At 42.2% G+C, this 21,873-nt stretch overlaps 2 protein-coding genes across 3 annotated transcripts; both read right to left on the reverse strand.

The window, feature by feature from the left end:
* Positions 1–68: 68 nt before the first annotated feature.
* LOC107271845 (lutropin-choriogonadotropic hormone receptor) lies at positions 69–15,914 on the reverse strand. 2 transcript variants are annotated; one of them, XM_015748333.2, is made up of 13 exons: positions 14,800–15,914; positions 6,992–7,063; positions 6,823–6,894; positions 6,657–6,725; positions 6,421–6,564; positions 6,040–6,180; positions 5,886–5,951; positions 5,662–5,805; positions 5,433–5,504; positions 5,059–5,351; positions 4,485–4,607; positions 4,150–4,344; positions 69–4,034 (listed from the first exon to the last, which is right to left on the reverse strand). In XM_015748333.2, exons 1-13 carry the CDS (start codon positions 15,081–15,083, stop codon positions 2,650–2,652), a joined length of 3,060 nt encoding a protein of 1,019 aa, XP_015603819.1. In that variant the 5' UTR covers positions 15,084–15,914; the 3' UTR covers positions 69–2,649. The 2 variants fall into 2 exon arrangements, with proteins under 2 accessions (XP_015603819.1, XP_015603818.1); XM_015748332.2 differs by having other exon boundaries at positions 4,485–4,667; positions 14,800–15,912.
* A 1,163-nt stretch (positions 15,915–17,077) lies between these two features.
* Positions 17,078–21,776, reverse strand: LOC107271860 (DNA topoisomerase 3-beta-1). Its single transcript, XM_015748363.2, has 13 exons — positions 21,555–21,776; positions 21,104–21,246; positions 20,824–21,018; positions 20,596–20,763; positions 20,277–20,524; positions 20,002–20,202; positions 19,725–19,929; positions 19,455–19,637; positions 19,158–19,367; positions 18,845–19,062; positions 18,534–18,758; positions 18,193–18,454; positions 17,078–18,107 (listed from the first exon to the last, which is right to left on the reverse strand). Exons 1-13 carry the CDS (start codon positions 21,643–21,645, stop codon positions 17,901–17,903), a joined length of 2,556 nt encoding a protein of 851 aa, XP_015603849.1. The 5' UTR covers positions 21,646–21,776; the 3' UTR covers positions 17,078–17,900.
* Positions 21,777–21,873: the final 97 nt, after the last annotated feature.

Consider the following 21,873-nt stretch of genomic DNA (forward strand, 5'->3'; position numbering starts at 1 on the left):
AAAAAAAAAGAGGGGGGGGGGGGGGGGGGGGGAGTGTGCAAATGAGTGAATAAAGCGACAGTGAGATCTTGAGTGTGTCTCAATTTTATTGCAAAGCCACTGATTAATTTTACTCTATTATTCGTTAATTCACTTTGGATCCTTGTAAAGATTTACAATATTTTCCAATCAAATGGTAAAATAAATAAATAAATAATTGGGAGGATTAATTCGACTTTTACAATTAATACGACTATGAAAAATGTAAGCGAGTCCCATTCGCAAAGTCAATCGGGTACTTACAAATTCGTTCGCTTAAAATTTAACTCCTCATAAATCCGTTAATAAATTCAAATTTAATATTAGCTAGCTAGTTTTAAACTTTTCTTCTCGTTCAGTTACAAATGTAGATGTCCATGTCGACAAAGGTTTCTCGCCGTAGTAAACAACACAGCAACAGTATAACAGTTACTGCAAAATATGGACTAGGTTTAGAAGAGCATAGCATTCAGTTCTTATTGTCGAACAACGTTTGTTCTGTTTCCTTTTATCCCCTCTTTTTCTTTTGTCCACTTATTTTCACTTTGACAATGCATAGCAGGTGCCGCGTGGCGTCGCTGGGCTACTTGCGCGAAAAATTCATTCGCGACGACAATCCTCGTGAAAAAGAATAGAAAAAAAGGATCCCATCTTTTACCCGACTTCTAGACGCCGCACGTTGTTGGTGTAAATCTAATAAATATATATATTTGTATATAGATATATATTACTTTGTATAAATAATAATACTCGCCTTTACTTAACTAACAAGTCCTTAAACGACGTTACTTACGAGTCCATGTGTCGAATATAAATAAGTAAATATTCTAAAGGTAAACTCTAAGTAACGAAGTAAAACGCAAAGGGCCTGTCTAGTCAATTAGCGGGTAGAGGGGGGCGATAAGGGGGATCAAGTAAAAAAGTGATTACAGTATTTACAAAAATCGCTAAGAAAAAACTACTCGTCGCAGCTTCACGAGTAACAGGTAATAAAACGTTTGTGTGAATTTTGTGCGCAGGGAAAATTCTCCCTTCAAGTATCTCCTAAGTGTTACGCGTGTATATAAGTCAAAACTGTAGAAGCAAAAGTATGTGTCTCGGTGATTATTTACTTTTGCCTCTTCGGATACAATCGTGTTGAGATTCACTTTATCTTTAAAGCTACGATACATAGCTTCTTTTGCAATCATAAGCCCGTATTCACAACTCGCTCTTAAAGTCACTAACAGAGTCGCTTGTAGTTAAAAGTCACTAAGAAAGAATTTAAGAGCGCGCTATTAGCACTAAGAGCGAGTTCTGAATACAGGCTTTAGAGTTTACCAAATTTCGACTATTCCTTTAATCTGCTATAGGTGAGTCAACGTCTTGTCGCTTTCTTTTATTAGATCAACGAGTATCCACCTCCTCCAAGTAATATAGTTACCAGTAATTGCTAGGACACTGCGTAGATGGAATATGATACTCTTGTTTTTTTAATTAGTTTCATATAGTGTTCCCTATATATTTTATAATGTTTCGTTGGTTCTTCTCAGATCTAATGGACGTTCCCACTTGATACACAATGATTCTGTTGAAAAACTAACAAGGAGTTCCTCTTAACTTGAGACATGAAAAAGAAAATGATTGTTTCTCCCAATTATTGAGAATCGTATAAAATAGTACGGCAGTTGGCGCAATGCTATTAATATTAAAAGTCAATCGGTTAAAAGAGAGGTCCACGTGTAAATTGTAATTGCACTGCAGATTATGAAGTAACGAGTTGCATCGTCAATTCCCTGGATGCATCCCTGATGAACGTTTCGATGCTACGTTCATGTTAAATATCTATGGCGTCTACGGTCAGTCTTATAATTGAGAAGAGAGAGAGAGAGAGAGAGAGAGAGAGAGAGAGAGAGAGAGAGAGAGAGAGAGAGAGAGCGTGTGTTTAAATAGCTATGTTATCGGAAATTGATGGCAAAACTTCCTTTTACAGCAATGTACAACCGAAAGTTATGGTACATCGTTTCCATGAGTGGAAATTGGACTACTTGCCAAAAGACTCTGCATTAACTCATTAAAATCCGCTTGGAATTTCGAGTGAGCAACGGAGATGGACCCAGGGTACGTCTCGATTGGCCGATGTAAGATTGCTGAGGGTGATTAGTTGCTATTTAGAAATAGTATTTATAGTGGTATCCTGTGTCCAGCACAATTGGCACGGTGCTCAATTAATGCAGTCCCGAGGGTCTTCCACTATATTGCAGGCTCTTAATAGTAGATAAAATTAAGTAGACGTAGAAATATTATATTCTATCCTTTCTCAGCTGAAAAGAGCTAAAGGCTGCATTAAGGGAGAGGCATCACTTTTCTGTACACGCTCGTTACTTCTCCTGTCATGATCAATCGATTAGCGCATTAATAGTTATACAATACTAAAATGTCATGGTGTCCTCTTCCGTTGTCATGGCTCGGTTCGACCGAAATACGTATTCCTGTATACGTAATACGCTACAATATATTGACTAAGTCATCCGCAATCTAGTCTCCTTCGCTCCTCGAGAGAAAGGAATATCTTTTATAGTATACGAACTCATCACTTAACTTGATTCTCTTCAAGTATTTATAATTCTCTGCACGAGCGAATTATCTCTTTTAATTCGCCAGGGCGCCGTCGTCATCTTGTTGTTCGCTCATCTCCGCGGCGGAAGGAATAGTGGCAAGAAGTCTAACAGCGAGTCTGCCTGGTGAGCCTGGTGGCTCGGGTTCTTGGATAGCGAGTTGCCTCGTGAGTCTGGGTTTTGGTCTAACTGGCCTTGGTGCGGGTCTTGAGACTTCTAAGCTGGCACTCGATCTAGACATTCTCCATGTGCTGGTACTAGCCGTGGTTGCTGATCCGGAGGAATCATTTCTCGATGAACTTAGATTCGAGTCCTGCGATGGCTTCCTGGTGATCAACCATGAAGAAGCCCTTCTCTTAGGATCCAATAATCTTAGAGGTATCCCGCAATGGTGGGTCTGCCTCCAGGAATCCGATCTAGAGGATGAAAAGTTCTCACTGGACGAGACGGAAGAGGCTCTCTTGTGCTGCTTTTGTTGAATTTCTGCAATCTGATAGGCGTACTGATCGCTCCTAGTGTGTCGTTGCCTTTGAACTTGACATGGCCACAACCATCTGGATCTCCACCAACTGGAGGAGTACTGTCCGTTCTCGAGAAGACGCGTGTTGCAAGCACAAGGTTGTTGCTCGCGACTCGATCTGTCCACAAGACTGTTGGTGTTTGCCGGAGTCTGACGATTACTGAAATTCGAACTGTGCCGACATCTTCCAATTCCTCTGGTGACTCTGGACTCTTCGATGGCCTTGCATATGAGAACGCAGTCTTTCTTGAATTGCTTGGTCAGGATGGCATAAAGAAACGGATTGCAGCAAGAATTCAAAGGAAGGACGAACACTGCAAATACTTTGGCCTGCTCAAGGGAGACCAGTTGAAGACCGAATGCTGCCGTCAAGGAGAAAAAGGCTATCGGCGACCAGCAAAGAAAATCAGTAAAGACCAGGAGAGCCATCCTCTTGGCGATTCGGGAGTCATTTGAATTCCAGGCCTGGGAGCCTCTAATAGCACAATACATCTTGAGGTAGCATCCCATCAGAATGAGGAAGGCTACGCCGTTTATCAACATAAGGAACACTACGTAGGTTAACGAGGCAGTACCCGTTGTTTCGAACGGCAGGCAGATGGCAAATTTACGATAGTCGGATATTCCAAGTAACGGCAGTGTGGCCATAGACACAGCGAAACCCCAACCGACTGTCATTATGTAGCCAGCGTGCTTCAATGACAATCGTTTGTTCAAATGCATTGCATGCGTGATCGCGTAATTACGCTCGAGTGTTATCACTGCCAGAGTATAGACACTCAACTCCGAACTGAGAACTCCGAGGAAGCCGGCCAGCTGGCAGCCTGCTGACATCTGCCAGGGTATAGCATACATACGAAATTCTCCAAGGGTCGATGCATCCACTACGGCCAATAAGCCTGCGAAATAAGTAAATTAAACCTTTTTACAGACTTATGCAATCGTTTATCATCGTTGCAAATCCTTAGCTCGCACTTTTTGCGAATGACTGTCTTACTGTATTCGTTCTGTTACCTAGATAAATTCCCATAAAGAAATCGGCAGCGGCCAGGTTACAAACGAGGAATCTGGGCACATCCATTTTGCTCCTGGAGAAGATTAGGACGAAGACGACGGTACCGTTTCCAAGCATTGCCAGAAGAAAGACGATCCAGACGCCACAACGAAGTGTCCACCAGTCAAAGAGGTCTTGGCATGGCAAAAAAGGTCCTAAAATTAAACGTTATATTACAGGATATTCAGAGTTCTCAAAAGTATATCTGAAATTATTTATCCTCTTACATTCGCTGTTTACGGTATTATCACAAATAACATTTTTCGATAAATAAATAATAACTTAATGAACAAACCAGGCTGTGGCAAGCACTGTATGTGCGGAGGATTTGCAATTTGTCCTGCGACAGTCGTCCTTCCGTCCTGATCCTCGAAATAATCCTCGACGTAGGACGGCAGATTACCAGGGTAAGTGAAATCTGAACCAAAGTTATCCCAAAGTTCATTTATTTCTGATCCAAATTTGTTGCTCAAGTTATCTAAAAAATTTCGTCACTTCAGTGAATTACAGGATTTCCGACGGCTAGGTCGAAATGGCAGCAAGTACTTATAGAGACTAATACTATGAACAGTAACAGAAGGAGTCTGACAAAGATTTTGATGTCAAGGAAAAGAGGTTGAGAAAATAAGCGAAATAATGTAATTTAGAGAAAAACCCGAATCCGCCATTAGCTGCAAATAATTCACATAAAATATATTACTTCCCAGTCACTAGAGAATTTCTCAAAGACAAAATTAAACGAATGTCAATATAAGTCTCTAGGAGACTTTGCTGTTCATTCAGTTTATCGGTATACTGTTTTTTTTTAATCTTTCCAAGGTATCTTTTGAGCAAAAAATAAAATCATCACGTTCCTAAGGATTACTTACGCAACTGCGGCCAAATGTCAGTTAGGCTCGAATTCCAAAGGCTCATGTCGAATTCATTGTCCGTGGGAAAGAGTACGGATTCTCTGACGGGCGACTTTGTCACAGGATCGTCAACGTTGATCGCCAGAAAGGAGCAACAATGATAAGCGTAGGAGAGGACCATAGTTTGCACCCTAGGGAATCTATCGGGAGCAGGAAACTCCCTCAGGGCAGGATTATTGAAGGTCTTCAAGTGTAAGAGTCTCGATAAGCCGGTTATCGGAAGGGTCGGAAATACATTATTGCCTAAATTCCTGCAATTCAAACCGCGTTATAAATCAATGGGGCTTAGTCAATCCCAGCCGCTGTGCGTTATCGTAATTATTAAAACTTACAAATCTTCCAGTTGCCTTGTTTCCCTAAAGGCATCTGGATGTATGTCCTCTATTACATTACTTTCCAAGTCTCTGAAAACGCGACGCATCAATTATTACAAGTTACTCCGACTCTTGTTCAAAATTACCAAATAATGTACTGATTAAACACTAAAAGTGTCAAGCATTAGATGATGGCTGAAAAGGACTTTGACATAATATCCTATTTGATAATGAAGATGAAACTTACAATACTTGTAATCGAGTTAATCCAGTAAATGCGTCTCTGGGTATGGTCCTTAAATTATTATTGGACAAAAGTAAATCGTGAAGTGCGCGAAGACTGCCGAAGGGCTGCTCGTCCAAGGAAGTAATGAGGTTACTTGCCAGATCCCTGGAATTCCAGCATAATTATTAAAACTTGTCAGTAAATAGAAAAATTCGTCAACTAGCCGGCACGACTGATCTACTTACAAGACCCGAAGATCATTACAACCCTTCAAATTTGGAATACGAGTCAATTGATTCGACTTCATGTCTCTGCAAGGAGAACGAACGACAGATTAATTATCAGCTCGACCATTGGTCAAACTGTGTAACTGAATTTATAATTCCCGAAAATACTGACAAACTTTTGAGCTTTGGACATTTCTCGCAAAGATCCTCCGGCACTTCTCGCAGGTGAGCACGATCGACTCGCAGGACCTCCAAAGAACTGGTCCCATTCAAATTAGGGAAATCTTCCAAATCCTTGGCATTCGACAGAATCCTATATCGTAAAGGCAAAAGATGGAGTTATCGAAAACCAAAAGAATAACAGTACTGACAGAAGATCAACCGTATACTTTTTTTTTTTATTAGGTTTTTCTTTTATACTATACATGTTATATTTTAAATGCAAGGACTGGCTCTAGGATACATGACAGAGACGATTAAGCCTAATTCACCTGTTATATCATCATACACAAACATGATTATCAACGTTATCTCCTTATTGTAACATACTTACAACTTACGCAGTCTGTGAAGATTTTGAAAAGCATCCACGTGAATTCTCTTTATAGGATTTCCACGTAAATCAAGAGAGACCAAGTTACTCGCGCGACTGAATGCGTCGGCGTTTATTCTCTGTATTCTGTTATTCGTTATCGATCTGAAAACATTTTTTAGAAACGAATTGACGGCTACTTACATCGGTATAAGGGAAATTGGTAGGTTAGATCTTAAGAGTTAATGGCGACTCACAAGTCCTCCATGTTGACGAGCTGCTTAATCGCACTGGGAATATCCGTTAAGTAATTATCATCGAGTTCTCTGGAAAGTAAAGAGCAAACTCATCAAGTTCAATTACCTTAATGAGAATGAGTTAATCCATGGAGAATGATAACTCCTTTAAAATTAAAATACTAACAGCACTCGAAGATTTGTCAAATTGGAAAATGCGTGTTCGTTGATGTTGCTCAAACGGTTGCGTCGAAGCAATCTGAAAGAAGTAAAAGAAAAAAAAAAGAGGGTACAGTCAATTAAAAGGATATTCGGCATGTCAACGTAATAGTCCCGAAGAACGATATAATACTTACAATATTTGAAGATTAGAAAATTGATGAAAAGCCTGAGCCGGAATGTCCGTTAGATTGTTGCTCGTAAGATCTCTGAAATAGAGGAGTAAATTAATCTCGAGGAAAGCATTCGAAATATGTCAAATCAAAGATGAGAGTTTATCGATCAGAGGCACGTATAGGTATACTAAGCATTTAAGTGGAGGGTGAAAAAAAGTAGAAAAAAAGAAAGAGGAGGAATCCTAAAATTCCAAATGTCGTCGGTATGACGATTCTTTTTCACTGAATCTAAAATTCTAATGAAATATGAATGGCGAAAAAAAAAATGAGGGAGAGAGAGCGAGAGATTTCGCTCTAAATATAAATCTCTTGGAGTTCCTGGGCATCGGCGTTCGCGTTAAGCGCCGCCAAGCGATTGATTAATGCCCGGCATTTGAATCAAGGACGAAAATAAGCATTGCCGCTTTTCTCGGCTATGGATTATTCAGTGCCCGATGCTTTCGAGTGCTCGAAGGAGCTGTTTGTTGTCACAGCCGTGTATGCATAGCAGCGCCATTAGAAGAACAGGAGGATATAGGCGATGTCGAGAAAAACGTCTCAGATGTCGTCTCAAGGGACGACCGCGATAGGGGACAAGGCGAATCCTGATGCTCGCGAGTACATCCGAGGCAGGTTCTTTTTGCTCGGGACGGCGACCTCTGATTGTCGGCTCAGGATGATTAGCAGGTAGGTGGTGCTGATGCCGCAAAGGAGCTTCCTCCTCCTTACCCAGCAGCATCTTCGGAGCCGATAAATTCAGCGGGTTGGTAGAACGAGCGAGATTAATAACTGTCGCGCAGTTAAAGACGGGATGATTGATCGGCCCAGTCGACAGCTGAGGTGATTGATTGGATAAGAGTTTGCGCGTAAACATGAACTGCCGCGGCCGGCCACTGGAGTAAGAGTGCTGGGCAACGATGAACGGGACTTTTATCGGAGAGTCGACAAGAGGAAATGGAGACCGGGAAAAAATAACGAGATACGTGTCTGGGCATATAGGTTTGTCCCACAGTCACACACAGTGCATCCAGACATGCGAGTCAAGCGGCGCACCGAGGGACAGATTGCACTTTCATACATTTTCGAATATCCACAGGAGCCCGAGACGCTCTCCAATTCCAATGGAATTCTTCTTCGCGTGCAAATGGAAAATATTCGAGGTTCCACATCGGTTACGACTATTTGCAAGCGAAAAGGGGACGGAGAGAGAAATTCCACGAGAGATGCTGCGAATCGTTGCGTGCTCCATGGAATTTACCTAGGAATTACTCAGAGCCTTGGGGAACTTTTTACATAGTGGATTCAGCGGGGATTGGCACTGCGTTATGGAAGACGACGCGAGAGGAGCGAGAGGGGGAGAGAGAGAGAGAGAGAGAGCCAGGATCAATTTGATCGGGAGGTAGAACGAGAGAAAGAATATTCAAGGTGTATCTAGCAGAAGGACTCGTGACCCTTCCAAGACATGGTTATTACGCAATAAATGCCCGCGATCCCTTAGTAACACGTTAATGGAGTCTTAGAGGGACATCTTAGCAAGATGTCACGAAGAGAGCTCGCCGATGGGACTTTGAACTTTCTCGAAGAAAGGAAACGTAGCCCGTCCGTATTAATCCGATGGTCATAAAATACGAGGAAAAATAGTAAAAAGAAGCTCGAAAGTCTCGCAAGTCCACTTTATTTCCAGCTAAATAGCTAAATAGCTAAACTCAGACCAGCGGGAACTCCATTGATCCGTATTTCTGGCTTTCCGAGTTTCTGGCAAGAAATTCAAAGTCCAGTAAAGATGGCGCTTGCGGCCCCAATAACTCCTCAATGCTAATCAACGAGTACTCCGGACAAATGATTCTTTGCTAATCAACAGGAATAAGAATGCCTCGTTAAACTGTTCCATTCGCTGCTCGGGCAAATCGAAAAATCTAAATTATTCGAGAGCCTCCGCGTGCGCAGCTGCTCGTAAAGTCCTCGTAAGTGCGGCCAGCGAATGCCGATCACGATTCGTTTCCCCTCGTATCGTGAGTGCTAAACTTTATTTTTCGATCGATGTCCCTTCCCTGTTTAGCTCGGCGAGTGAAAACCCGATAAATCAGCCAGGGTGAGGCATCGCAACCTCCAAGAAGCCGGAGGAACCGACGTCCAATACGTCTGCATCGGGAGCGCCAATTTTCAGCGACTTATTATCAAATGCTCTGAAAGCGAGGCGATCCTCGTAAAACGAGGCATTTAACGATTCCATCGAAAATAAAGCTTGTGGCCACGATCAGGGCGACGTAGAGGTAGAGAGATAGAGAGAGAGAGAGAGAGAGAGAGGCTGGGGGAGTGGAGGGAGGAAAGACGAAGAAGCAGGCGAGGGAAAGAGAGAGAGAGAGAGAGAGGGAGAGAGAGAGAGAGGGAGAGAGAGAGAGAGAGAGAGAGAGAGAGAGAGAGAGAGAGAGAGAGAGAGAGACAAGAGGATGGAGACCCCTTACGACGAATAGCCACGGCCATCGCTGCGTTCTTCCCGAAAATATCAGAGAGCTGCGGCTAAAAAACAAAAGGGACCTTCCTGGTTTATGGCGCCAGCATCCCTTCGCGAGCAAACGACACTGAACGAGCCTCCCGTCGATCCACTTGGACGTCCGTCGCGTCGCCTTACCTTCGCACAGTTCACATTTGCCATTAGTATCGGAAGGAAGCAAGAGAAAAGCTGAGAGCGAGGAGGGAGAAAAAGAAATAAAATAAAAAAATAGAGCCCACGGGGGTGTTGACGAGGAGGAGGGGGAAAAGAGGGGGAAGAGGCGGAGGAGGGGTCCGGAATGGCGGGAGCGGTTGACTTTATTTATACGCCAAGCATATAGCAGCCGGAATATCGCGATGACGCAACGACCAATTTCTTCTTTCGCTTTCGTGTAACGAATAATAAGGACGCTCTCGTACCTATTCCCTCTCACCTTATAGCCGGTATATATACTCGGTATACTCAGTAAACTTAGCCGGGCTTGTGTCCACTCGACTACGAATACGACAGGGTTTCACCTTTACTCTTTACACGAGAAGCACAAGCACCCTGGAGCGTCTACAGTGCCGCTTTATTGTCGCTGCTTCCCGCGGGTCCTTTGGCCTCTCTCTTTCTCTCTCAATCTCACGCTATACGCCCTCTTATTACTTTCGTAAAAGAAAATTTGACGGCGACAGTAAACCGACTCTGGCCCAATAAAGATAGGCCCGGACAAGTTCACGGCTTTCACCTCTTTCGCCTTGTTGCGCGACGCCCACTTATGACTTCACAATCCATTATGCCACGTTACTCCTGCTCCGAATATAGGCTATTCCAATCGTGAATACTAACTACATTGGCTTAAACTGTTGATCGCGCGATATCGCATTTCAGCCAAAACTATAGGCACTGTAGCGCGGACTATCCAAGTTACATCAAGCGTAACCGTATCTCTGTGTGTATATATATATATATATATGTACCCACGCCTAAAACGTAGGAGTCACTCGGATTAAACTAATCGAGTTATTCAATTTATGCCCGTAACTTTTGATTTTGCAGTAGGCTCGGAACTTTGCGCGAATCAATCCTTGGCAACGTGACCCAGAGATTTAAACAGCTGGATTCTTGAGATAAAGTAAGGAGATACAGGTATACGTAAGGGATGAAGGTTCACCCTCCGTCTCTCCGTCTCTCCGTTGGGAAGACTCGTTCTTTTTTCCTTTTCACAAGAAATCTAGCTACGTGAGAGGATTACGGGAAGACAGCGTAATCGTCGTTAAAGCAAAAGTTATGAGATTAGTTTGGGCGAACCTTGCTCGATTAGCCAAGGGGATGCCGTCCTGGTCAATCGGTCCTGCGGGAGAATCGGGGATGTTCGGGGAAATTCGGACAGATTCGGGCCGAGTGGATTAGTCTCCGAGACACACGAGAGTGCGGAGAGAGAATTATTAATCGTTAAGGTACATACGACATCGTAGACACGTATATAGCCATCCAGTGCTTGCACCCCGACAAGAGATAGAGAGTATCGTTTGCCCACGTGGCCTATAGGGATGACTTACTGACAGCGCGTTAACTTCAGCCAGGTTAATCGAGTATAAAGGGCATGAGACAGAGAGAGAGAGAGAGAGAGAGAGAGAGGGGGGAGAGACAGAGAGGGGGGAGAGAGAGGGAGAGAGAGACTCCACTGCCTAGATTAGCCAAGGGAAATTAACCTGCCAACGTAAAGTTATCGACCAGCACGGATCGCCGTTCTTCCATTAGACGCGAATTTTCTTATCTTCCAAACGTTAACTTTCTCACAGTGGTGTTAACGTCGTTGATTATTGCGCGAGAATACCGAGCGATAACGAAATATCGAAAAATATAAAAAGTTTTAAAAAACTTGAAACGGCATAGCAATCTGACTATTCTACTAAAACAATCGGCTTATAGTCTTCTCCGGAGCGGTCCAAATCCAGCATCCGGCCAGCATTGTAGAAATGAGGAGATTTGCGAGTAAGTGAAATTCCGTAAAATGGCAGAGATTTATGGTGGTCAGTGATTGCGTGAGTCTCGTGCTGCGTGGCATTTAACCCCGCGGCGCGCCATCGATTGACCAATCAAAAAATCTTGCGCGTCACATGAAAAGGAGGAAGGGGGAGCAGCAGGTAACGCAAGTACGAGACTCAATTTAAAGTTGGAGCGAGAAAGAGCCAGCTGATTAAAACGCGAGCGACAGGATTAAATCTCGCGCGGAAAGTTCACTTCCTGTCCGCCTTATGCCCCATTGGCTATGACCTACAATAACCAACCTAAAATAATACAACAACCCACTAGAGTTATTTCACATTATCCTCCTTTCGTCATTTGTAAGCCAACCCCGATCAAGCCGCGACTACAGGACCATGCTCGTTAACCGAAATAAATCTGAAAATTCATCGAGCGTACACACGCGACTTACACTGCCCCGTGACCTGTGCTGCTGCCGCTGCTGCTGCTGCTGCTGCCCCTATCGTCGCTTACGTGCCACATTCTAGACAGCATGTCGTTGAACACTCACCCACCAGATACAGAGAGATATTACTCGAAACACGGAATATATTATTTATTTCGCGGACAAGCGTCACTTCGTTTCCAAAATTTATCCACATTTTCATTCTCTTCCTCTGATCGTCCAGTGCTCGTGCGCGCAGCAGTGCTTTTCATTGTTTTCGACATATTTATACGCAGGACGTGAGAGCCTGCATGCACTTTGCCATTAGGAAAGTGTGGGCACGGATCTTCGAAATGAGAGACAGCGAGGAAACGTTTCCCTCGTACAGTCCCTCTCGAAATATCAGCGGAAACAGGTCAGAGAGCACATACGAAAAGTAATGACTTTTCAGGAAAATGAAACTTTCCAAACTTTTCTCTCTCGCCGTATATCAGAATCTACTCGGCGAGTCTCGTGAGATACGAGAAGCAGTTAGGATGCTCGCTTTTTCTCGGCGCAATCTAAACCAAAGGAACGTCCGCAAGATTCTGAATACGTTGGATAGAAAATATGGGCTCTCAAAGTAGTTCCTTTTCCACCTGAAAATTCAACAGACGCCGACCCAATGCAGCTTCGAGTTGCCTTGAACTTCGTGAACGCGAAGCTTCGTCTCTCGAAAGAGACGACAAAGGAGGCAGTTAAGAATAATTTCCTTTCGTGTTGCTGGTTTCAGCAATTTTCCACTGATTCTTCCAACCAAAAAAAGGCGCAACGACGGATGTTCGAGGGGGCGAGGGGGGGTGAGTTTTTCTTTGGACAAGAGTCTGAACTCTTTAATATTCCGCAGAGAAGGAAGAAGGGAAAATAAATCACGTGAAGCGAAAAAAGCGACGGTAAATGCGAACTCGGTTTGGAGTTTGCGTCTTCCTCGCGACGACTGCCATCTTTTTTATTCTCCTTGCTGTTGCCCTCTTTCTTTTCACTCTCTCTCTTTGTCTTCTCTCTCACGCGTGCTTCCCATAGATATTCCCCTTTGGAGTTCGGATCGTTAAACGCGACGGCAATGACTATCCCGTAGAAAGGCTCGCCAATTGTCACAAAGTATCTGAAAAATGACGTCACTCTGGCCCAATCACGTACGCGAATCGGATTTCGAAATCGGTAAACGCGCGATCGTTTACTCAGAAAGACGAAAAATGCTAACGAGTGCACGTGCAGTAAGATCGCGGGGCATAAGTAATTGGGGGAAGGCAGCGCGACGTCAGCTGATCAGCGATTGATCGATCGACCAAAAAATCCCAACGCGATTCGCTGGTAAATCCCGAATTTCCCGGCGAGCCAATCTATCAGCTACGGGTAATCAATTTTTGAGCCACGAAGAGTAACGAGATCCCTAACAGATAGAAAGGTTAAAGTCGGTTCACAATGGCTCGTAAAAATAAGTTGCCGAGGCGAATTCTCTGTTGGAATTCGCTGGTGAAAGGCCATTCACGAATATCGACAGGAGGACACGCCAGCCACTCTGACTGACATTGTCAGTGAGGACAGCTCGGGTCGACATGCTCATTATTTTCTCATTTTCTATTCTTCGTTATTTCCTTCTTTTCTTAGCTGCCTCGTCTTCCGTCCTTTCCCCCGTGGTGCTCTTGAATCTCTTGTGAAGGAACCTTTAGAGCGGCGTGATGCGAGGCTAATTACTCAGTGTCAGGTAAATAATTACATTGACGAGGGGTATCGATACGCTATTAAAAGTCGCCTAAAGAAAAATCCGGAGCGACCGACTTGTTGGATGAACGTGCAGACGAATTTTGCTATCCTTTTTAAGGTGAATTAACTGTCGAGAAGATTTGTGTATTAATTGTGGCTCAAGTACAAAAGGGTCGTTATTGCTCATGAATAATCCTCGTTGAATTAGTACGTATACCCCGGGCATTGAGCCAAGTATATACATCACATGCTAGCCATGTACTGGGATCTCTTCGTTCTAATAGTTTTACTATTCAAAAGTGAATTCTTCATAATCAATGTGCATCAACTAAGACACTAATCCACATGAACACGACGAATGCACGTGCCAATTCCTAATCTTTTGAAATTCGATTCAAAAATATTAATAAGGCAATTGTAAAATGTAGATATTTTGCCATCAAAAACGTCAAATTATTAGCACGTTTTAGAAGTATTTGGTATAATCGTGGCTGCTTTTAGAAACTTCGGTATTTTATCAAGTAGACTAACCAGAAATTCATATGGAGTGCAGAGTAGACAGCTTAATAACTTGATGCATGTATCCACGTTACATTTAAGGGAAGCAGATGGATATATATAGTGATACGCGGTGAAATCTCTGCTATGGTGCTGAAACATGGGAATAAGCTGCCATCTGGGTAAGAGGATGTTATACATCACTTTCAACGGAGGGTTCATGTAATTCGATTAGATCGAGCACGAAAAAATCAACAGTCTGGTGCAATCGCGCATGAAAATACAATGGTATACTAGATGGGATACACTACTAGTAAGTATTATACATCACCATTAAATATACATATAGAAGCTCCAGTCTTGCCTATCGGGGTAATAAGTGATCAATTTGAGACTGAGTACAACTGCATGAATATCCATTTTCGAGTGGAAAAATGAATGAAGAACGACGTAGTTCATTGACAGCGAGAGCAAGGATAAATGAGCGCAGAGGGGAAATCATTTCCCTTGGGAAACGAGGAGTGAATCGTGTGGGGTAAAATTAGCTTCATAGACTGCGTTGCCTGAATGGATCACAAAGGATCTCTCTAGCGTTTAAATAAAGGAGAGCGGTAAATCATAAATACATATTTGAGTGGATGTTACGTTACGTACAGCTTAGTGAGATTGAGCATGGCGAGGAGTGTAGCAGTTGACGAGGACTCCGAGGAGGAGTACGAGGACAAGAGCTGTTGCAATGCGTCGGCGACAGATAATAAGCCAGCCCCGCGGCAACTGAGCTCCCGTCCATCGGCAGTTATATTACAAGGTTCCCCATTGGCCGTAGCCCTGGCCCGTGCCTGCATCACGACGAAGAACATCATGCTCGCGAAGACGATCATCAAGCTGGAGCTTTGAAGAGCGTTGACAGCTGGTATCCCGGTGCGTTTGCTTGTCATTGTTGCCTTGGCGCCGGCCAGGCCGGCACTGGCCCGCACGGCCACTACCTTCTTGACGACATTTTCATTTTTCACTCGTATACACTGCTCGCCAGCCCTGCATCGCCGGCTGGCGAGATAGAAATCTCCAAGACTCACTGCACCCACTTCACGCACCGTTTAACATAAACGAAAAAGAACCTCTCGACGGAAGATCCAAAAGTGTACTGGGTCCTCCATAGAAAAGCGCGCAGGAACCGAATGGTGGGATAGCGCTGACTCTTGCTATTGGTCCAGGTTTCCACTACCCTCGACCCAGTTTTTACCCCCTCCAGGATATTTACGCGTGCCGACCGGCCAGTCCGCTAGTGAGTCGACGTTGGATTTGATCGCTTCAAACGTGAAAAGACCTTGCAGCGAGATGGTTCAGCCTCGACTGAACCACTTCGCTATGGGATAACCTCGCATAATCCAAAAATCTCATTGGCCGAGAGGATACCTTGCCTGCTTTCTTATTGGCTTATGTATGGGAGTGACGTCATTGATCGACCTCACCTACAGGTAGACTTAATGCGTGTCCGACGCACTGTACGACTAACCGGGGATGTTCATGGTGAAATGAATAAATGAGAGTACAAGACTGTGCCTTTAAGTCTCATGTTGCTTTACGATCGTTTATCAATTACGATGATAAATCAAACAAGTTTCCTTGCTCGATAATCCTCTTGGGATGTAGATGCCGATTTTTCAAAGGTTATTCGTTCATCGATGCTGTACCAGTACTGTCACTATACTATGTAGCACGTCAACTTAATCCTTTTGATATCGCAAGAAAAATCGTTAGTGATTCATCGAAAAACTTACAGGTAAACATTTTCCATATTAGAAAAAGGTGTCCCTTTGTGTCAGTCGATAACTTTTCCCTTGCTATTCAGGCTAGAGAGCTTTTTGGCATCTAAGCTGGAGTTTCGTTTAGGATTCATGCCCGATTCTCAGTTTTTCCTTGTTAAATTGCCAAAGATAAATTTGGATAGTTTGCTCGTCCTATCGACGCCCACTTCTTCCTTCCGGCGAGTTTTTTCTCCTTCTCTAGCGAAACTTTTACCCAAAAGTTTGTCGCGATAACAGGACGGGAGAGATATGAATTACTTTTTTTGTTCTCTCTTGACGATATACACATTACACGCTTGGGGTTACGAATATGATAGGAAGCACGTTCTGAAATTCACTGCCGGTACTACGTGTATCGTCATGTCACTGCTTATCTACATACAGTTGAGTGAGACACGACCATGCTCGCAGTACTGACATTACATTTCGGAACGTAATTTTATGTATTATTTATATTTTAGCTGTTGGTAAATTTGATTTATTTTCGAATAATCATTACAGAGCAGGTAATTGGTGTAAAATGCTCCTTATTCCTATGGAAATCGTGCTTTCTCTTTTATATAATTTTAAGATGTGCGAAACTTGAATGCGCAAATTATTTTTTATTTTCTACAATTTACCGAACATTTCGGAAATATGGCGATTGGATTGAATCTTATTGTTTCATCCAATAGAGTCAGTGCAACGGCTAATATCATCTGGAGGATGCATAACAACTTTCTATTTATATTCACGTAGGCGAAATCCTTACGAATGCTCGAACGCGTCTGTATTCACGTGTAGGGCGTGTGCGTCAACGAAATTCCAGTAGGCGAGTGCGAAGCCCGCGCGTAAAGTTTAAATGCGGTTGAATGTCCAAGATGGCTGCGCAACGAATAAGAAAAACGAAGGAGCAACTACAAAAGAGAGACAATGTATTGATGACATTTTTCGTCTAACAGTTCTTGTTCGCCTATGGATTCCAGCACTATAAAAATTATCCAGTAAGTGAACTAACGTAGAACTTTTTCAGCCACATTCGTATTTCAGTAGATTCCGTTACTAACCGTATACCTACATGAAAATCACCTCTCCAATTGGAACTGATATCAGCTGCGGCTCAAAGGTCCGAAAGTTGACCGTAATGCAAGGGTAATCGTTTTTTTATTTTCACTACTTAACTGGTAGCTTAACAAAATAAAGCCGATAAGCAGGAGGGGATGATGGGGGAAAGCCTTCCTCTTCCCCTTCCTTTTACTGCTTTTTCATTTCTACGCCACTTGTCGCTCACTGAACGTGTGATCAACCACCAGGAAAAATATCCGGTACGTTTGACTTATCTGACTAAATCTTTTACATGAATTTTATATGTATATTATTGACGAAAGAAGTTACATCTTTGTGTAAGTTCATGTTTGTTGCTGCCACGAACACATGAAATTTTGTTACAATTGTAAGCATGAATCTTAATTAACCGTACGATATACAATTGTATGACATTTGCTTAAAACTAGTCTCAAACGACTCGTTTCGAGAACGAAACAAAGGAAGTACACATTCACATTGTAAATAGTCGAAGATTCACTTTGAGTTAATCAGCATTATTTCAAAGCGATTTTAATAACAATTATTCATCACGAGGACACCCTCGTAATTATCAGACAGAGTCTGATTGCTCTGTAATGTTAATACTGTCGTATACTTAATTTACATAATGTAAACCGCCAGTCACAGGGACACATTATTATTTCAAATATTTGAACAATTTTATGCAATAGAAAACATGGTTCGTATGTATAATCCGCCGCCGATATTTTTTCTAAGTTAACCTAATGTTATTTAAGAAATTTTATATAATTTTTTTTACGAAAATTAAATTCAATTAAACAGATCATACTAATTTCCAGATATTACTCATGTTCCTCCTAACATTCTTACTTAATGAAAACGATGATAGTGTTTGTTACTTTAAACAAAGTAGGCAGCCAGCTGTGCCATCTTATCTTTAGGTGGTCGTGGCTTTCCTTTACTACGACCCTTCGCATGTCCACGTCCCCGCGTTGCTACAGGTTTCGATGCCACAGCTCGATGCTTCTCTACTAGGGCGACGAACACTGGAGTGCAAAATACGCAACCAGTCATTTCCGTAGCCTCATCAGGCAGCTTACTTTTGTCCTGTGCATGAAAATAATGCGTTACCGTAGTTCTTTCTTTATTTTTTTTAACTTATCTATTCAATCAAAACTTTCATAATAATTACCTGCTTGTATTCAACTGTAACGAGTTGTGCCCCACAGTCGCATACGTCTGATTCGACACTAATCTTATGTGCATTTTCAAATAAGTGAATAATGACATCACATCGATTACAGCCTAATTTCCACTTCGGAGCAGCCGAAGGATCAAGAACCAAGATGCCAGACTCGCACTCTGGACAACTAGAGAGCCCATTGGAGTTCATACTGTGCGGACAACTGGGATGCGTGCAAGAGTTGCAGCCGCTCATTCCTTTCTTCATGTCCCTGCAGAAGACGGTGAGTCAATGAAAACATTTTATTTGTCTTATTCGAGAAGATTCATTAGTAAAGTTGGAAAAATTACCTGAAAGGCGGATTATTGTAGCAATACGGACAGAACGTATAACTTTTTCCACGCGCCCCTGTCGACCAAGATAGTAATTCGAAGTCATCCAAAGGACACTTCAACTCTTTGTATATTCTGATGTTACCATTCTGAGGTATATTGTAGGTCTCGTTACAATGCGAGCAATGCATTCTCGATGGCTTACTTTGTATGTACTTCATATATCTGCGACATTTCCCACATCTGAAAAAAAATTAAGTCAACCGTGGATGATAGATTCTTGTATACAATATTCGTATCTTATTTTACGATCCAACTTGCTCATTTACCTGGAGTGCGCCTTGCCGGATGCTGAAAGTGGTGAAAACGATACTTCAAACAATTGATCCATGGCTTCGATATTTTGTACGAAATAGTGAAACTTTTGTTTAAAAATTTCTACAGTGTGCTGTAGAACGGCATAAAAATCGGCACGTCCAAGGGCGATTAGATTCAATTGTTCTTCGACGGCGGATCGCATAGTCGGCAGAACCAATTCGGGATCAATCTAGTAGCCATAAGATGAACATTTTATCAACAAAAAAAAGAATATAACAAGACGCAATTTATATTTTGAGCGTGCTATATATTTTTAACTAATACCTTTTGGTAGCCGTGAACAAGTACGATTCCCAAAGACGTTGGAATGAGTTTACGACCGGCTGCCACAGTTACGTAGTTTCTTATGCAAATATTATTTATGTGAACCGGTATAGAGGCGTCAGTGCCAATGCCATGCTTCTCCATTAGAGAAATCAATTCAGATTCTGTTAAATAATCCGGCGGCTGGGTATAACATTCCGCTAACTTTGCCTGAAAGATCGCAGGAAATCAGCAACCACTAAACACAATCGTATCCAATAGTAAAAAAATTATTTTTAGTAACTTCCTCATCCGTACTTCGTTAATATTGACTAGTTCGCCAGGTGTGAATTTTGGCAGACACTCGTTGGCGCTCAAAGTTTGCCATGTCAAAATGCTTGTGTAACCAGGATCCAGTAGCGTGTGTCCCACAGTGGTGAATATTTCAGTGCCAATTTCAAACTTAATTGTAGTGCTGAGATACTTGCAATCGGCGGCAAGCTAAAAAAAAGTATTAGCAATGAGAATCGACGTGATCTTCCAAAGTTGCATATAATCGAGAGATAAGTTAATAAATAATTTATTAACCGTGGCAATGAAATGTCTCGTTATGTAATCGTAGAGTCTCCAGGAGTCGCCGTCGAGTTCGTTTCTGGAAGCATGTTTCATCGGCGTGATGGGTGGATGGTCACCTGCATCGTGTCCTTTCTTTGGTCGATTTATACCATTAGCCAAAATCTTTTTGACATCATCGCCCCATTCAGAACTGTTTTGTTGTTGCTTCAACGTCGCCCTATTGTTGAATGTACGTTAATAGACAGTAGGTATTGAGAAAACTGGTTAGTATGTAGTGCATGGTACAAACAATAAATCAAAATTCTCAGGATAGGACGTTGTCTCGGTACGTGGGTAACTGATGTAACCTTGAGTGTAAAGTCTCTCGGCTATTTGCATCGCGTGATGAGGTCCCATTCCTAATCCTGAGCTGGCCACTCGCATCAGTTCTACGGTATTAAGAGCTTGGGGTCTCGGTTTCGCTTTCTCTGTACTTTGGATACTCACTACTCTGTGGATTTAATTGCTGGCGATTGTAAAATCAAGTAATTTGGATATCGATACACAATAATCAAGACTACGTACTTTGCTTGCTCGTACTCCTTGACATGGGCTAAAAAGATATTTGCTATTTCCTTATCAAATAAACGTACTCTGGACCAACTTAGAGGGACGTCCTGCCCATCATTTGAATTAACGGTCACCTGGAGAACCCAATAAGGATCAGGTTTAAATGTTTGTATTTCATCATGTCGTTGTACGCAAAATCCAAGTGTTGGAGTTTGACAAGGTCCGTATGAAATTAGAGAAGCGTCTAGGTCCCCATATTTTCCCTAAAAATTGTCATAATTTCATAAAGTGTTAGAATTCCTGTGTACTGTGAAAAATTCTTTTTAATGGTTACTTGGAAAAATTTCGTCTGGAAACGCGTGAAGGCACAACCGATTCTCAAATCAAGTTCCTGCCGAGCATCCACACTTCTGGCTTCATTCTCATTTGGTTTACCCAGATTAGCGAGAGCTGCTTTTATATCCTTCTCCGTAATAGCAGAAAAATGAGCTCTCCAAATATCCTGCACCACAACAATCAATTAGTACTGTCACACGCAACCTTTTTTGAATGTATTTCTCACATTGGGATTCAATCTCCGAGACATTCCTTGTTGTACAGCATGAATCACTTCAAAACATATGTTTTCACCTTCTTTATCACAATCTAACCATAATACCAAGTAATCACATTGAGCACCTTCCTTGGCTAGGAAGTAAGGTATTTTCAGTTTAGGAACTGCTTCTTTTTTCTCAGTAGGACAAGAAAATAATTCAGCCTGAAAGCAGATAGAGCTTGTACTTTACATAGTCAACCAAGATATATAAATTTGTTTTTGATGACTGCTAATATTCTAAGTTTACCGGATCCACTTTATCCCAATTGTTGTATTTCCCAGTAAAATCCAAACTCATTACATGTCCACAAACAGATGTCATTTTAAAGTTTACAGTTTCTGAACGAAACTGTCCTGTCCATTCGTGAACGGAGCATGAACCATTTAAGCCTAGAAATGTTAAAAAATATACTATCTTCATAAATCAAATAATTGCCATGCAATTGCAATTAAATAAAAAATATAAAAATAGAAATATAAAGCAGAATATAGTTCAGTGAGAGAATGACAGCAACAATTGATTATTTCATAACAAGAAGTAATGTTAAAAGTTGGGAAATATGAGTATAAAAAAAAGAAAGAAAATGAGTAATCCAATTGGTATTATCTAGATGCTATTAGTAAGAAACCATGGTATGTTAAATAAGAAAGTGTTACAGTCATCTGAAGTGATGTGTAAAGTAACCTATTAAACAAACCCTTTCTCGAGGAGCATCTTCCATTACTGAGAATGTTAGCAAGCGAAGCAGCCAGTGACGGCTTTTCCGCGACCATTAAAGCTGTCTTCATTGTACTCGAATTTCGTGTACACAGGATAAAATTGAAGCAATCACATCAGACAGCAAATTCTCGTGCCTTCTCTTGGCAGATTCTTATTTTGGGATACCGAGTCATCAATGAAGAACGAGCAGGGTTCCATTGATGATTCGAAGATGGCACCACTCAGGAGTTTGATTTTTCTTTTTCTCTTTGTTTATGCATCAGTGGCTAATATTGCTTGGTGAAAAGGATGAGGAT

Source organism: Cephus cinctus, unplaced genomic scaffold, assembly GCF_000341935.2.
Source record: "Cephus cinctus unplaced genomic scaffold, Ccin1 Ccin1_scaffold1043, whole genome shotgun sequence".
Taxonomy (NCBI): Eukaryota; Metazoa; Arthropoda; class Insecta; order Hymenoptera; family Cephidae; genus Cephus; species Cephus cinctus.

Excerpts from the sequence above, each read along its gene's own strand:
- LOC107271845 (XM_015748332.2), bottom strand. The coding sequence starts at position 15,083 with ATGACAAGCAAACGCACCGGGATACCAGCTGTCAACGCTCTTCAAAGC. Across the intron at positions 7,064-14,799 it reads ATGCTCAATCTCACTAAGCT|AGATCTTACGAGCAACAATC; the intron begins GTACGTAACGTA and ends CCTCTATTTCAG. Across the intron at positions 6,565-6,656 it reads CTCGTCAACATGGAGGACTT|ATCGATAACGAATAACAGAA; the intron begins GTGAGTCGCCAT and ends AAATGTTTTCAG.
- LOC107271860 (XM_015748363.2), bottom strand. The coding sequence starts at position 21,645 with ATGAAGACAGCTTTAATGGTCGCGGAAAAGCCGTCACTGGCTGCTTCG. Across the intron at positions 19,368-19,454 it reads AACTAGTCAATATTAACGAA|GCAAAGTTAGCGGAATGTTA; the intron begins GTACGGATGAGG and ends GCGATCTTTCAG. Across the intron at positions 19,063-19,157 it reads TTGTTCACGGCTACCAAAAG|ATTGATCCCGAATTGGTTCT; the intron begins GTATTAGTTAAA and ends TATGGCTACTAG.